This window comes from Pan troglodytes, chromosome 14 (genome assembly GCF_028858775.2).
Source record: "Pan troglodytes isolate AG18354 chromosome 14, NHGRI_mPanTro3-v2.0_pri, whole genome shotgun sequence".
Classification (NCBI taxonomy): Eukaryota; Metazoa; Chordata; class Mammalia; order Primates; family Hominidae; genus Pan; species Pan troglodytes.
Genome location: NC_072412.2, coordinates 79,615,061 through 79,630,249, shown reverse-complemented (window position 1 = coordinate 79,630,249; position 15,189 = coordinate 79,615,061). Strand labels below are relative to the sequence as shown.

Here is a 15,189-nt window from a genome sequence, read left to right as displayed (position 1 = left end):
CCTAGCCAACAAGGTGAAACCCCGTCTCTACAAAAAATAGAAAAAATTAGGTGTGGTGGCGCATGCCTGTAATCCCAACTGCTTGGGATGCTGAGGCACAAGAATTGCTTGAACCTGGGAGGCAGAGATTGCAGTAAGCTGAGATCGTGTCACTGCACTCCAGCCTGGGTGATAGAGTGAGACTCTGTCTCAAAAAAAAAAAAGAATCTGCTATGAAAGCGTCCCAACCAACTTGGTGCAGTGAATCTTGACTGTTCCTATGTCCCTTACATCACTGTCTAGCATAATGTAGATGTGGGGCAGGGGCGACATATTCTTATTTCTCATCACCTGTAGCTGAACATGAAGATTTAAAGTGGATGTGTATTTCAATAAAATATCATATTTCCTGTATTTACAAAGAGCAAAACAAATACCAGCAGTTATTTTTGACTTATGGCAGGAACCCTTGTTTAAAAGCTTAGAACTGTTGAGTATTGACTAGCTAGCTCCTTATTACTCCATTTGTGCAAAATGAGTCAAGGTCAGGAGGAGAGAAAGGAAAAGACCTGCCTTGGGAGGTTAGGAGGGCACATTGTAGGAGTTGACCTGGAAAGTCACCCCATTGTATGTTTTTATGAGTTCTGGTCATTGAAGATCAGTCCGTTTCCTTGCTGCACATTACATTCAGAATATTTTGAGATGTTGGGATCAATGACTGTTGTGGTTATATGGTTTTTGACAGGGAGAGCGAATGTCAGCTCGACGACTGTGTTGCCAACTCTTTTTTTTTTTTTTTTTTTTGAGACCGTCTCCCTCTGTCGCTCAGGCTGGAGTGCAGTGGCACCATCTTGGCTCACAGCAACCTCTGCCTCCCGGGTTCAAGCGATTCTTCTGCCTCAGCCTCCTCAGTAGCTGATACTACAGGCGCCCACCACAATGCCTGGCTAATTTTTGTATTTTTTGTAGAGACAGAGTTTGACTATGTTGGCCAGGCTGGTCTCAAACTCCTGAGCTCAAGTTACCTGCCCACCTCAGCCTCCCAAAGTGTTGTGATTACAAGAGTGAGCCACCACGCCCGGCCGTTGCCAATTCATATTTGGTAAATGGGATATCAAGATTATCCTTCTCATCCCATGCACATGGAATTGGTTAACAGCCAACTAACAAATTCTATGGATGATTTTTCATTAATTCAAACAATTCACTCATGAAACAAGTGTATAAGCATACATAAAGTATTTCTTGAGGGTTGTGTAACATCAAAATGTTTGTTATAAATATACAAAGAATACTACATTACTAAAATTGATAACTGTAATTTTATTCATCTCTTAGGAATCAGTTGAGCTATTGATTCCACAGCAAATGTGTTTTGATTAAGATCATGGCAAGATATGTTTGACAGCAGTTCCAGATTATTAGAATCTAGTACATATTTAAAGTCTACATTCATCTGAGATTATATGTATCTGATCTTAGCTCAGTGAGATACATCTATCAATATTTTGCTTCAAGGACTGTATTGTCAATGCTGTGTAATTACCATGTGTTGTATAAAAATCACACACCTTCCTAGATAGTTTGGAGCATGCTGTGATACTGAACGCTTTTGTTTATGAGGATTGAGGTTAGATCCATGAATGCAGAGTTGAATATGCTTCACATGTGTTTGCAACAGGCATATATACAGATTGAATCTGCACTAGTTGAAAGAGTTTAACAGTTGAAGCTTAGTTCCCCAGCTGTGAACATTGTTATTTATGGTGTTTATTATAGTTGTGGCTGTGAATGATTCTAGAAAATCATAGAAAGATTTCCAGGAAATCTTGATTTCTTAAAAAAATCGAGAATGTTTTATTTTTTTCACTTGTACGTGAAACTGAACTGTACATCTTGACTTTATTGCATGTAGAATTATTCAAGAACAATATAAATTTAAAGAAAAACCATCATGAATATATAGTGATACTTAAATGTGTTAAGTGGAACACAGACCCAGTCAGGTTTTTATGATTTATCAGTTTTTAACTTCAAAGACTCTGGTTAGCTTGCATTTTTTAAACTAATGAGTTTATCACAGCCAGTGGGGAAAATAGTTAAAGTATATCAGCTGTAAATTGGTACAAAGCACTAAAAGGGACATTAGCCTCTAATCAGATTCTAACAGTTCATTAAATCTGCTTTTCCAGAATCGCTCTTTGTCTTTTCTCCTCTTTTGCTTGGGCCTTCCTTATAAGGCATCTTCTTGCCTTCTCATCTGGGCAAGAACTCCTCCAGGGTAGGAAGCAATATCAGCTCATCCTTCATTGTCTACCAGCCAAACAGCCTACAGGGTGCTTTGTTAAGGTGGATTCCTAGAGCTGCTGCCAGACTCCGGAGAGTCGAGGGCTGGCCGGCTGCAGGAAGGCTTTCCTGAGACTGGATGGTGGTAAGCCAAGCTGGCTGCTGCCAACCTCGGAAGCCAGTGACACATTAGGATTTGAGATCCCTGCCCCATGTGAAAACAACCCACAGGCCTCCATGAAAGGGTTTCAAGTTTAGAACAACTCACCCAAGCTCACCAGTAATATACCACAGTTCCTTCTGCTCTAAATTATCTATTAAGATATAAAATTCTGAAAAAAAGGGACAAGTCAAAAGCAAACATTTTTAAAAAGTATCCTGCCAGTTTTGAAAATATTGAACATTTATAGGGAAATAATATTGACAGTAATTTGTTTTCTTCTTTTTATCGCCTAATAGACTAGGTGGTGTAGACTTTTTAAATGCTCATTAACTCCAGAGTAAATTTGCTTTTTTTTTGTTGATTCCTTGGAGCAAATATTTATAAGAGGCTCTGTATGTTTTATTTCTTGGAACATTTTTCTTAACAAAAAGAAGAGTCAAGAAATATGAGAAATAGAGTTTCACTATACTGCACTCTGTTGGTATTATTTGGTAATAAGAACATGTAATTTATGATTTGTTGAAAGGAGAGTCGTTTTTATTTATTTATTTTTGAGATGGAGTTTCACTCTTGTTCCCCAGGCTGGAGTGCAATGGCGTGATCTCGGCTCACTGCAACCTCCACCTCCCAGGTTCAAGTAATTCTCTTGCCTCAGCCTCCCGAGTAGCTTGGATTACAGGTGCCTGCCACCACGCCCAGCTAATTTTTGTATTTTTAGTAGAGACGGGGTTTCACCGTGTTGGCCAGGCTGGTCTCGAACTCCTGACCTCAGGTGATCCACCCGCCTCAGCCTCCCAAAGTGCTGGGGTTACAGGTGTGAGCCACTGTGCCTGGCCCAGTTGTTTTTATTTAACCTGCTATTTTGTAGGAAAGCAACCATATTAAAGGTGAACACCTGAAGGTTTAGAAATTATACTTATCTTTTTCACCAGGTAGGCAAAATATTTAGAAACTGATTTTTTTTTTCTCTTAATAAGACTACTTTAGTGTCCTGTGGTTACATTCTGTAATTAAGTAAAAATAACCATTCTAAAATCTCAATCAAATTTAGTTCTATCAGATTTGTAGTTGAGTCAATATGTAACAGAGAAATTAGCATTCTAAACATGTTTAAAAATATGAGCCTGATTTGGGCCTTACGCGAGCACTGAAGTGTGATTCTGACTCCCTTCCTGGGTTGCTGACTGTAGAAAATCCCCAAGGCGGTGACAATTACATAGAAAATAACCTTGATTTAATCTTTTATAAATGGTGTTTTGAAATGTTATTGAGCTACAATATAAATAAGATTTTCTTTTCAAGAGGTGGTAAATTGAGCAAAACATATACCAGAATAAAGACCAAATAATTGTTTGTTATTTAGTTCAGCCTAAAAATTCACTCTTAATCTAAGATTTATGTTGGTTGTTTTTAAAGTAGATATTTGGAGGTTGATAGGTAGAAATTTTCATTTGACCAGAATTGCCATGACATAAAAATTAAATGTATGGAATTATATTGATTTTAAATGATTTAGGCTTTGACTAATATGAGAGTTTATAAATTTTTATGTGATTTTCTCCTTTATGGATATCTTTGCACAATGCAATTTCCAGAACTAAGGGAAGAGAAAAACTTGCCTTCTGTTTCCTTCCACTATTGTGAAAGTGTGATGAATTGTTGCAGCCCCATATAAATTAACGTAAGGTTTCCATACTCCAGTTTATTACAGTCTGACCTCCAACCCAGAGGTCAGAGAATCAGACTGCTTAATTCAACTGCTTGGTCATTATTTCAAATGAAAGTTCAGAGTAGGGGGATAATTTGTTATGCTGATATTCTCATTTAATTATTCTTTATTGTTTAAAAAATTAGGTTAGCAGTACTAAATGTACTACAGTGTGGGAAGACTCTCCCAGAGGTCCTCTTTTGAATGCTTTAGAGCTGAATCTTTCTCTCTCCCTTCTATTCTCAGAATATCAACACCTTTGAGAACAGAATGTTAATGCTTGATGGGATGCCGGCAGTCAGAGTCAAAACAGAGCTTTTGGAATCTGAACAAGGGGTAAGCACAAGTTTCCAGCAATGCCCCACTCCTTTTGATGAGAGTGGCATTCTTCTGCAGAGCATCCTGAGGTTTGCAGAGCACTTCTACGGTTTCCCTTGCTTAAGCTTTTCTCTCTCAGGTTAAAACAAACAAAAATCTGAGATTGTGGTTGATCTGTACCCATTTGCAACTTCAACTATTATTTCCTTGGAAGGGATAGTGTCCTAAAATTTGGAAGGCATAGTGACATTATAAGAACCATATGGCTATATCTAAATTGGTAAATGATTTGAAAAGCTAATAAAAATCCAAAGCAAAGAGGAAGTATTAAAAAATAAGGTGGGAATATAACCTCAGTGTCATCATAGTTTGGTTGATTCTAATCAGGAAATGACAAAGTACAGCTATGAGAATATTACTGTTTGTTGGATGGGTTTCTCTTTTGACATTTGTACTTGCCCTTTCTTACTGTAGCAGTACTAGGGGATAGTTGATGAGGTCACTGAATTTGAAAAATTTCTAAAAGCAAAAGAAAGATTATTTAACAGTACATAGCCAAACCAATGAATTCATTTATGGGTACTGAAAATACAAGGACTACGAGTGCATATTTTTTTAATGACATAGATTTTATAATGAACATTTATGGCTTCACTGGTTTAGTTAAGAGCATAAGTGCAGGATAATTGGTTGCAGCATTGGCAACTTTAAGAGATAAAGTGCTGCTCATGTGGCTGAGTGCCCGTTGGCTACTTATTTTATTAAACCACCACCACTGAGGCAGCACAGGTGACTGATAGAAGGACATAAATACATATATAATCTTTACCTTATCAGTGTCTCTCTTATTAAAAAATCATAACTAAAAATTAGCAATGTTTTGTACTTGAACATTCAAAAGAAATTTTAAATGTGAATAAAATCTCACTGTTAGAGTATAAAAATCAATGTGGATGAGTACATCCGGGATCCCACTCAAAGGGTTAGGATATTGATGTCCCAAAAGGATTTCATAATGAGAACATTCAAGGTTATGGATCCAGATGGTAGTATTTAAAGGGTCTCTTCAATAACTTCTGTGTACCTGAGCATCACATAGCGGGCTGTGTGGCATCTCAATATAATTTCTGTTTTTCAGTGTAAGCCTGTGTTTGAACAGAGCCTCATCGTGGTAGAGGATGTCATTTCACCTCTGTGTTCTGGGTTGAGTTTTGTAGCTCTGAAATGAACTTTGTGGAGTATGTCAACCAATAACATGACTCCACAGTCCTATACGTGATATAATGACCAATTCATAATAGATTCAGCCCAAGACACAGGCAGTAGAGGATCATGAAGGAGAAGACCATGGCAATTACTAACATTGGTTCAGTATAGACAACCTTTCAGAAAAAGTCATGTGTTCAACTGGATTTTCTAGCTGGATTCGCTAAGTTAAATTGTATATATCTTCCAAACCTTATAGATAGTTTTAACCTTTATTGATTAACCTAACCATGGGGAGGATTTGTCTTAGTTCTTTAGAGTTCTGTTTTCTTAATTCATTTCTTAATCTAGTTGCATTATCATGAGTTTAGTAAAATAAACTTCTGCTCAACTCATATAGAGCCTGGCGTCTCATTCAGAAAGGATAGCCTTTTCCCACTGCTCATGGGAAAAAAAAGTGAAAAAGCAGTCTGTATTTCACAATAATTTCTTCAACTTGAAATAACAATCTGTTCAAACTGTGCATGTTGGAGGAAGGCAAAAACTACAGCAAACCAGTCAGAAACCTAGCCCCAGACCAATGGTCAAAGCCAGGATAGTGGGTTGCTGTCACCAGTCTTGGTAATCTTTAACAATATCCATATAGTTCTTTCCCCTTTATTTTTTGGTTTCAAGGTAAGGTCTACCTGAAATATTTAGGTGCACAAAAAACAAAAGCCACTGTTCCCAGCAGTTTTGCAGTGTAAATAAGAACCCCATGTCACATTATTTATAGAAAGCATTTTTTTTGTCCTTAGATAGGGACATGAAAAGTTGTGGGTTCATAGGTATTGCCTAATGCCTGTTCATGAAAATCGATTTTCCTCCTTGTGAATGGAGCTGATGTTGGTATTTTAACTCTTATTTAGATTGTGCATGTTGGAGGGAAATAGAACTTTTTTTTTTCCTTTGGGTTTATGTGTACCTCTTAAATATATGACAGATACAATTTCATTCTCTTTTGTAGCAAAGCTTCAAGAGAATCAGCCTGTAGTGTTTAATGAAATGTATAATGATTTAACTCTATTAGAATACGATAATTTTAACAATTTTGTAATGCTTTAAATCAACTCTTGTTTGAAACAAAGTCTAGAATTTTGGTGACTTCCATTTTTGGCCACTTTGCTGGGTTTTTCATTGAGAAGATGCGTTGGGTGTTATATACCATATAATGTTCAGAATCTTAGAACTATTTTTAGATAAGGAGAGCCAGAATTTTGAATATTTCATGACTTCCTCATTTATGACTTAAAGGCTGGTTGAAGTTTAATTCTTTGTAAGAAAAACACATTAGTGAAATTTCAATAAATAATTACAGTCACATGTATAATTATGGGCATTTATTTATCTATTTTTTACGACATAGAGTTTTGCTTGCTATGTTGCCCGGGCTGGACTCAAAGTCTTGGGTTCAAGTGATCCTCCTGCATAAGCCTCTCAAGTAGCTGGGGTTATAGACATGTGCCACCATGCCCAGCTGATTATGGACTTTTGAAAAAGATGAGACATGTTAGTTAACAATGAACAAAAAGTGATAGAAACTTGTCTGTGTCACAACAATGAATGAGAAAGCTTGAAGAAAGCCTGAAGGTGGTACATTGGTTGGAATGTATAATCACTCTGAAAAACCTAGTTTTGGTACTCTGTCTTTAAGAAATAGATACTAATCTCAATCTTTTGGTGAAGAAAAGTTGGTATTTATCTCAGGCTGCACACAGCATTTTAAAGATATGCTACTCTACATGCCCTTGTGTTTCAGTGCACCAGAAAGGCATGTAGTTGTTCTCTGCTGCGTGTTATAAAGAGTCCTTTAGGTCTTCTGCTGTCAGGTGGGCTCTGCATGTCTCCCCACCCCTCCAAGGAATTCAGGACCTGAGGAGCACATTTCAGAGGTTAAAGACAGACTGGGAACAGGCCTGCATCTCTTCTGTGAAAAGTTCTGGCTGCCTTGCCTCATTCTCTTAATGAGATTTATGCTGTGTGTATGTGGTCATGTGTCTTCAATCAGAGTGTAAACTCCTAGAGGACAAGGACTATTTCTTATATTTCTGGTTTGTATCTCTTATAGTTTCTGGCACGTGGTGAATACATTATTTATTCAGCTTGTCTGGGCATTATAATTAGCATGGTGAAAAATATAAAACCAGTCAATAGATAATTGTCAACCTGCTCTATGTCATAGGGTTATTGTGAACATAAAAATCAAAATTGTAAATATTGGAAATACGCATTCTCATTGGTGACAGGAGTCCTCATCTCGTAGCTATGTGAACTGGATAGGTGTGGTAGCATATGGGCACCACCTCTGTGTGCCTTCTGTTTGGAGTTCTCTGACTCTTGCATTTTTAGTTAAGTGAAAGCTAGGTAGATAATTATTGCAGTCACCTGAAATGTGACTTCGGTTTTCTTGCTTGTCGGTAACACAGCACATGCTGCTGGCAGCCTCTAGGAAGGGCATGTGCTCTTGTGATACGCTTCAGGGGCACAGCAAGGAGTGCTTGAATGACTTTGTCTGTGACTTTGGTGCGTGCGTCCTGCTGTTACAAGAGCTTCCCAAATGCTGTTAGCCTTTGGATGTTCTAACATGTTACTAAGCAAAGGACTGAAACAAGAAGAGTATTAGAACTATCACACCCAGAGATAAGGTAGTATATAGAGGATACTGCCCCAGAGATATACTATGTGATTTTATTCCTGGCCCTGCAGTTCACCAGCTGGAATGACATTGGGAAGTTATTTTCTATCTCCAGGCCTCTATGCCCTCAACCATACAGTGGGGGTGCTGGAGATGAGGGCTTCTCTCCCGGGTGAAGTCTGCCATTCTATGATCCTGGTGAGGAACAAGGGGTGAGACAGAGCCTTTCTATTTATGCATTTAAGAGTCTTACTGCAGTGAAGCTTCCTGTGTATGGAAGTGTAAATTCACAGACTTCAAAGTGAGAAAGACCTGAGTTCAGATGGTATTCAGCCTGGTACCAGCTGTGTGGGTCATGCTTAGTCTCTCTCCTCTAATCCTACTCACCTGGAAGATGGAATTAACCACCCATCTTCACAGGAGCCTGCCTGCCTTTGGTGGGTGCTGAGTCAGTGTTCTCCTTTTGAAGAAAAACAGGAGAAAAAGGCCCTATTACTTTCGTTTATGTTGCTGCAATCCTCATGAAGTATCTAGTAGAGATTTCAACATCTATGTTAATTCATAATTCTCCAAGTAGGCATAGGGTAGGTAGATCTGAAATTAGAACCCTTTTTTTAATTTGAATTTTTATTTAAGCATATCTGGAAGAATGTTTCAAATTCTGATTAGAGTTTATTATGTGAAATAATGGAACACAAAAAATAATGTCAATAACAGAATAAAAACAGAATCATGGAACCAAAAAAATGAAAATAGTTTATTCTGCCCAATTTTGTGTATTTGAAATTCTTTAAATTAAAATGTTTTAAAAAGAAAAGATGAGCTCTCTAAATAAAAATATTTTTGAAAACTACATAGGTGCAGAGGACTCAGAGGGAGACCTGAAAGCAACATTTCTTAGTCACCCTCACTGTTTATTTCCTAAGTCTGAGGAATCTGCCGCGGGGAAGGAGCTGACCTGAGTGTCTACACTAACTGCAAGGGTGTTGAAGCCATTGGTTATCCTGCCTCTCTTCTCTCCTGTAGAACCAGGTACAGTTCTGATCCGTGGGCCGGCAGAGAAGAGCGGCAATAGTGTGGCAGAAACAGGGAAAGAGATTGGGTGTTTTGCTCATTTTAAGTCCTCTAAGCAGTCAGTAATTGAGTGGAAGACAGATTCCTTTCTGTTACCCTTGGGGAAGCGAGCCTAATGCCTCTTTGCCATAGCCATGTAGCTAGAAAGGGTGCAGGCATTGCCGCAGACAAGTGTAGAATCACGTCAATACTCCATGCCTTAACTACCAGGAAATATCCACCTTGGCCAGACCAGAGATTCCTATGCACTCCCTCATTTTAGAGGCAGAACAAAAGAGGATAAGGGAGACTCGGTCTTTTCCCTAGAGGCAGCTTGCGGTAACTCTTAGAAACCATTCTGCAGGACATTAATAACAAGGTGTTGAAGCTATTCCTATATCGCAAAGAGCTGACTAGCATCATGAAGTCAGCTGTAATGTAACTTCCTTAAGAGCAGAGCTTATGCTTTATGTTTCTTGTTATTCCTCATCATCTCAGCACAGGAGCTTATGAATCGGCAGGGCTCAATAAATGGTGATTCATTCATGTGCTATTTGTTGTAAGTGAGAGGCTGTTTGCCACACTGGAATTGAGAGGATTTGGAGATGGGTGCTTTTTTGAAAAAGACTCCAGTCGTTAGGCTTAATAAAGAAATATAGACGGGTGCAGGTATTGTAGCTGAACCTGGAAATGTGCTATGGAATGTTTACTTAACGCAGGAAATAAATTACATTAAAATTCAGTAGCATTAGAGGGAAAAAACCCAACAATTAGCCTAACTTTTTTCCTCAGTAAACCTATTTAATTTTACACTAATGATCTAGTGTACATCTGTGCGTAAAGGCGTAGTAAGACAGTGTTACTTTAATGACTTTATCAGAAGTGAAAAAAGGGCATTATTAAAAATGCCACTTGCATTACCCTTTAACCAGGGGCTCATTATTCCCTCTCCTGCTGTGGAACAGGGGCCAGCGTTTGACTAAATTGGTAGAATTATCTTGGAAATACGAGTTTGCTTATCATTTAATATTCTCTGATGACCTGCTGCTTGAGATCTTTTGATCTGTAGTGAAATCTTTGCATGTCACTACCTGGCTTCAAAGAAAAACATTTGCAGTTGCTGTGTTATGGCTAATGTGAGAAGACCATTTTTTTTTTTAAGCAGAAAGAAATATCTGCTCTTGCAAAACTCCTATTTTAAGAAGAGGTATCCTCCACTAAAGATGCAGAGTTAGACTGATTTTAATATGTCAGAATGGCCAATAAATATATTAATACAAGGAATTGAAAATCAATGAGCTGTGATAGTAATTACAGATAGCACCCAAGGGAAATGTAGCAGGCAGACAAATCCTTTCCCTCAGGGCCTGCCCTGGGCAAAGCTATGAAGTTGAGAATTCTGCCCTTCTTCCCTTTAGCCATGTACTTTCTCTTTCAACTTCATTCTCCTGCCACCCACAATCCAGATGTCCCTGCGCTCTGATGGTGCTGTAATGGTTCAAGGTACCAACAGATGACCAGTTCTAACCACAGTCTCATTAGTTGAAGAGAATGTAAAGTGTCCTTTCCAAGAGTTATTTGCATTTTTATAGGGTCAGTGCTTTGTAAAAAGGAATATTTCTTAAGGAAATTAAATGCTCTGAGTAATTTGAGCATTTTGATTTCAGGCAAATTAACCTTTCCAGAATATTTCAGCTTCTACAAGATCATGGTCTGCATTGTCTCCTTGTCTTTGTGGAAGAATTTTTTTAAAAAAATCTGGACCATCAAGCGTGTTTTCTCTGTAGATGTGTTTTCTTGAGCTAATGTTTGCATACCGGTTCAGAGTTTATAAAGTGCATCACAAAAAATATCCTTTTTTATTTTTTATTTTTTTTTTGAGATGGAGTCTCGCTCTGTCGCCAGGCTGGAGTACAGTGGCACGATCTCAGCTCACTGCAAGCTCCACCTCCCGGGTTCAAGCGATTCTCCTGCCTCAGCCTCCCAAGTAACTGGGATTATAAGTACACGCCACCATGCCTGGCTAATTTTTGTATTTTTAGTAGAGATGGGGTTTCACCATGTTGACCAGGATGGTCTCGATCTTCTGACCTCGTGATCCGCCTGCCTTTGCCTCCCAAAGGGTTGGGATTATAGGCCTGAGCCACTGCACCCGGCCAAAATATCCTGTTTAACCTTTAGAGGAGTTTTGCTTCTGACCACGAAGGATTAACTCTTGTGGGAATTGACTCCCGCCATGAACAACTAGAAACTTAGACGAAATAAGAGATGTTTTTTCACATATTGGACAACAAGCGATGGTCCTTGAGAGGAGAGCAGAAAACGTGATGAACTCTACAGTGGCCTCAGCTTACTGCTTGGAGGTAACTTCCAGGTGGCAAAGCAGGGAGGAAGAACCCAAACAGGGCCTCGCTGTCTCACTGAGCTAAGCAGACAGGGTTTGGTATTTGGAGAAGTTAGGACAACTAGTTTGTGAGAAGAATACTGTAGAGGAGGGAATTGCACAAAGAGAGAGCTCTGGAGATCTCCAGAGGGGCCCACTAAAGGGTTTGGTGAGTACTTATCTTCCTGTGTATTGAGGAAGGCAAGGAAAGGTCGGCCATACAGCAGTAGGTTGAACAATTCTTGGAGCTCACATAAAGCTGACAGAAATCAGGGTGGAGAGACCTCTTCATATGTGAGGCATTGGGAAGAGGGCTTGGAAGGGTCACAGCTTAGTGGCCCTTAGTCCTGGAATAGACTGCTCTGGACCTACCCTAACAAGCCTTAGAAACAAGCATTGAAAGGACCGAACTGATCTGCAAGTCACTCAGCTGTATACCAGAACAAAAATGCACTCCAAAGAATACACGATCTAGTGCTGAATGATGTAAAAATCACAATGTCTGGCATCCGATCAAAATTACTAGATGTACAAAGAAGCAGGAAAATAGAACTTATAACCAAGTTTTAAAAATGAATCAATAGAAACACATCCAGAAATGACAAATAATTGGCAAAGATCTTAAAACATCTATTTTGTATCTTATATGCTCACAAATGTGAAGGAAAACATGAAAATGATGAGAAGAGAAATGGAAGGTACAAAAAGATAAAAAATTAAACAGATGAAACATACACCACGTATGTCTGTTTTTGCATTGCTGTAAAGAAATACCTGAGGCCAAGTGCTCACGCCTGTGATCCCAAGGGAGGTGGATCACTTGAGCGCAGGAGTTCAAGACTAACCTGGACAATGTGGTGAAACCCCATTTCTACAAAAAATACAAAAATTAGCCAGGCATGGTGACACTTGCCTGTAGTCCCAGCTACTCCGGAGGTTGAGGTGGGAGGATTGCTTGAGCTCGGGAGGTGGAGGTTGCAGTAAGCCAAGATCCCATCACTGCACACCAGCCTGAGCAACACGAGACTCTGTCTCAAAAATAAATAAATAAATAAATCATGGCAGAAAGCAAAGTGGGAGCTTGTGCATCATGTGGTGAGAGGGAGCTGGTGCCAGGATAACAACTTGTGAACTCAGAGTGAGAACGCATTCATTACCATGAAGACAACACCAAGCTATTAATGAGGGATCCGCCCCCATGACCCAAACACCTCTCCCTAGGCCCACCTCTAACATTGGAGGTCGCATTTCAACATGAGATTTGAAGGGGAAAAAAACTTCCAAACCATATCATACTGTATTTAAAATTTTTAAAATACAGTGGATGACATTAATAGATACTGCAGAAGAAAAGATCAATGTCTGAATACGTAGCAATAAAAACTATCCAAAGTAGGCCGGGCACGATGGCTCATGCCTGTAATCCCAGCACTTTGGGAGGCCGAGGTATGTGGGTCACTTGAGGTCAGGAGTTCGAGACCAGCTTGGCCAACATGGCAAAACCCTGTCTCTACTAAAAAATAAAAAAATACAAAAATTAGCCAGGCGTTGTGGCTCATGCCTATAATCCCAGCTACTCAAGAGGCTGAGGCAGGAGACTCACTCGAGCCCGGGAGGTGGAGGGTGCAATAAGCTGAGATCGTGCCACTGCTCTACAGCCTGGACGACAAAGCAAGACTGCATCTGTCTCAAAATAAATAGATAAATAAATAAATAAATAAATAATAAAAACCTATCCAAAATAAAGCACAAAGCAGAGAGAGAAAAGAAATAGAGGCTTAAGATAAAAACAGAGCTTCAGTAAGCAGCTGTGGAACAATAGCAAGTTGCTTATACATACAATTGGACTTTTAAGAAGAGGGAGATCAGAAAAAAATATTTGAAGAAAAAAAGCTAAACATTGTTCAGATGGGATGGAAACTATAAACTCACAAATCCCAGGAAGTTTAATGAGCCCCAAGCAGAATAAATGGCACTAAAACACATAATAATCAAATTGCTGGAAACAAGTAATGAAGGACATAGTCTTAAAAGCAGCCGGGGGCAAAAAATACACCTTACACATGAAGGAAGATAAATCAGTCTTCTTATCTGAAATCAGTCAGGAAAGAAGAAAGAAATTGCAGGCAGAAAGAAACGGATAATAGGTAGGAATTTAGATTTATACAGGAAATGAGTAATGGTAAACATATGGGTCAATGTAAAAGAATTTAAAAATCTTTTTAAAAGACAGTTGACTGCTGAAAGCAAATATAACAATGCATGGTGGAGTTCGTGACATATTGAATGAAAATGAGTAGTAACGACAGCACAGGGCAGGGTTATGGAAGGAAGTATAGGTAGAGTTCTCCCACCACTTGTGAAGTGGTATGGTATTATTTGAAGGTAGGTCAGTAAGTCGTAAGTGATAACTTGTGATAAAGCCTTATGTTGTAAATTCTAGAGCAACCACCCACACAAAACAACCAGATACAGTTGTCAGGACCAATAGTGGAGATGAACCAGAAACACTGCAAAAAAACCCCTCAATTTATCTAAAAGAAGAAAAGGCAAAAGGAACAGAGTACAGATAGCAAGATGGTACATTCTAGAGTAATCAAAGGATAGAATCTAGAGTAGTCAAAATCTTCGACAGTAGAATGAAGTTGCCAGGTGTTGGGGGAGAGGGAAATAGGGAGTTGTCCTGTGAGTATAGAGTTTCAGTTTTGTAAGATGAAAAAAGCTCTAGACATCTGTTATACAGCGTTGTGAATATAGTTAACACTACTGAGTTGTACACTTAAAAATGGTTAAGAGGGTAAATTTTATGTTATATGTTCTTTACCACAATTAAGAATTAAAAAAAAAACATTTTTTGAACCAGAGGGCTTCGGATTTATAACTGTATAGGAGAGCAAATATGGATTACTAAACTGGCTAAGGGGAGACTTGAGCAGATTGCTTTGTATAGTTCAAAGGGGCAGTGATTTTTAAGAAATCTGTTTGTTATAGCAGCAACCATGTGTGAGTATATGGCCTTCCTTATACTTAGAATGAAAACTTAGATGAATTTTGGCTTTGACAGCATCCTTCTTGTAACTCTAGAGGAAGAAGTTTCATATGAAAGGTGAGACTATTCGTGTTTAGCCATGCCAGTCCTGTTGATTGCCTGTGTACAAGGCCTGTCCTCAGATCAGAAACTGGAATTCTTATGTCTGATAACATTTTATTTTAGAAAAGTTTAAATATCTATAAAAAAACCTATCAAGAGAAATTAGAAGACATGATCACATCTTGAAATAAAAGCTATTAATAGTTTAGAAAACTTTCTTCCTGGAACATAATAATTCTGTGGTGAACATTGTTTTAAGATAAAAAGTAAAAGGATAGAAAAAGATACGTTATGCAAACACTAAATAACAGCAAAACCAAAATGTTGG

The 15,189-nt window shown here is 38.7% G+C and overlaps 1 protein-coding gene across 11 annotated transcripts in view; it reads left to right on the top strand.

Moving 5' to 3' along the window:
• Positions 1-15,189, top strand: part of KLF12 (KLF transcription factor 12) — a 620,046-nt gene that overhangs the window by 357,506 nt on the left and 247,351 nt on the right. For 7 of the 11 annotated variants that reach the window (XM_054665368.2, XM_054665370.2, XM_016925371.4 and 4 more), the window contains exon 3: positions 4,383-4,472. The exons of 3 other annotated variants lie outside the window; for them this stretch is intronic. In XM_054665368.2, coding sequence (XP_054521343.1) covers positions 4,383-4,472 — 90 coding nt within the window. Of the gene's footprint in view, positions 1-4,382; positions 4,473-9,192; positions 9,367-15,189 lie in introns of all 11 variants that reach the window. One more of the 11 variants, XM_063792199.1, reaches the window with a different exon arrangement.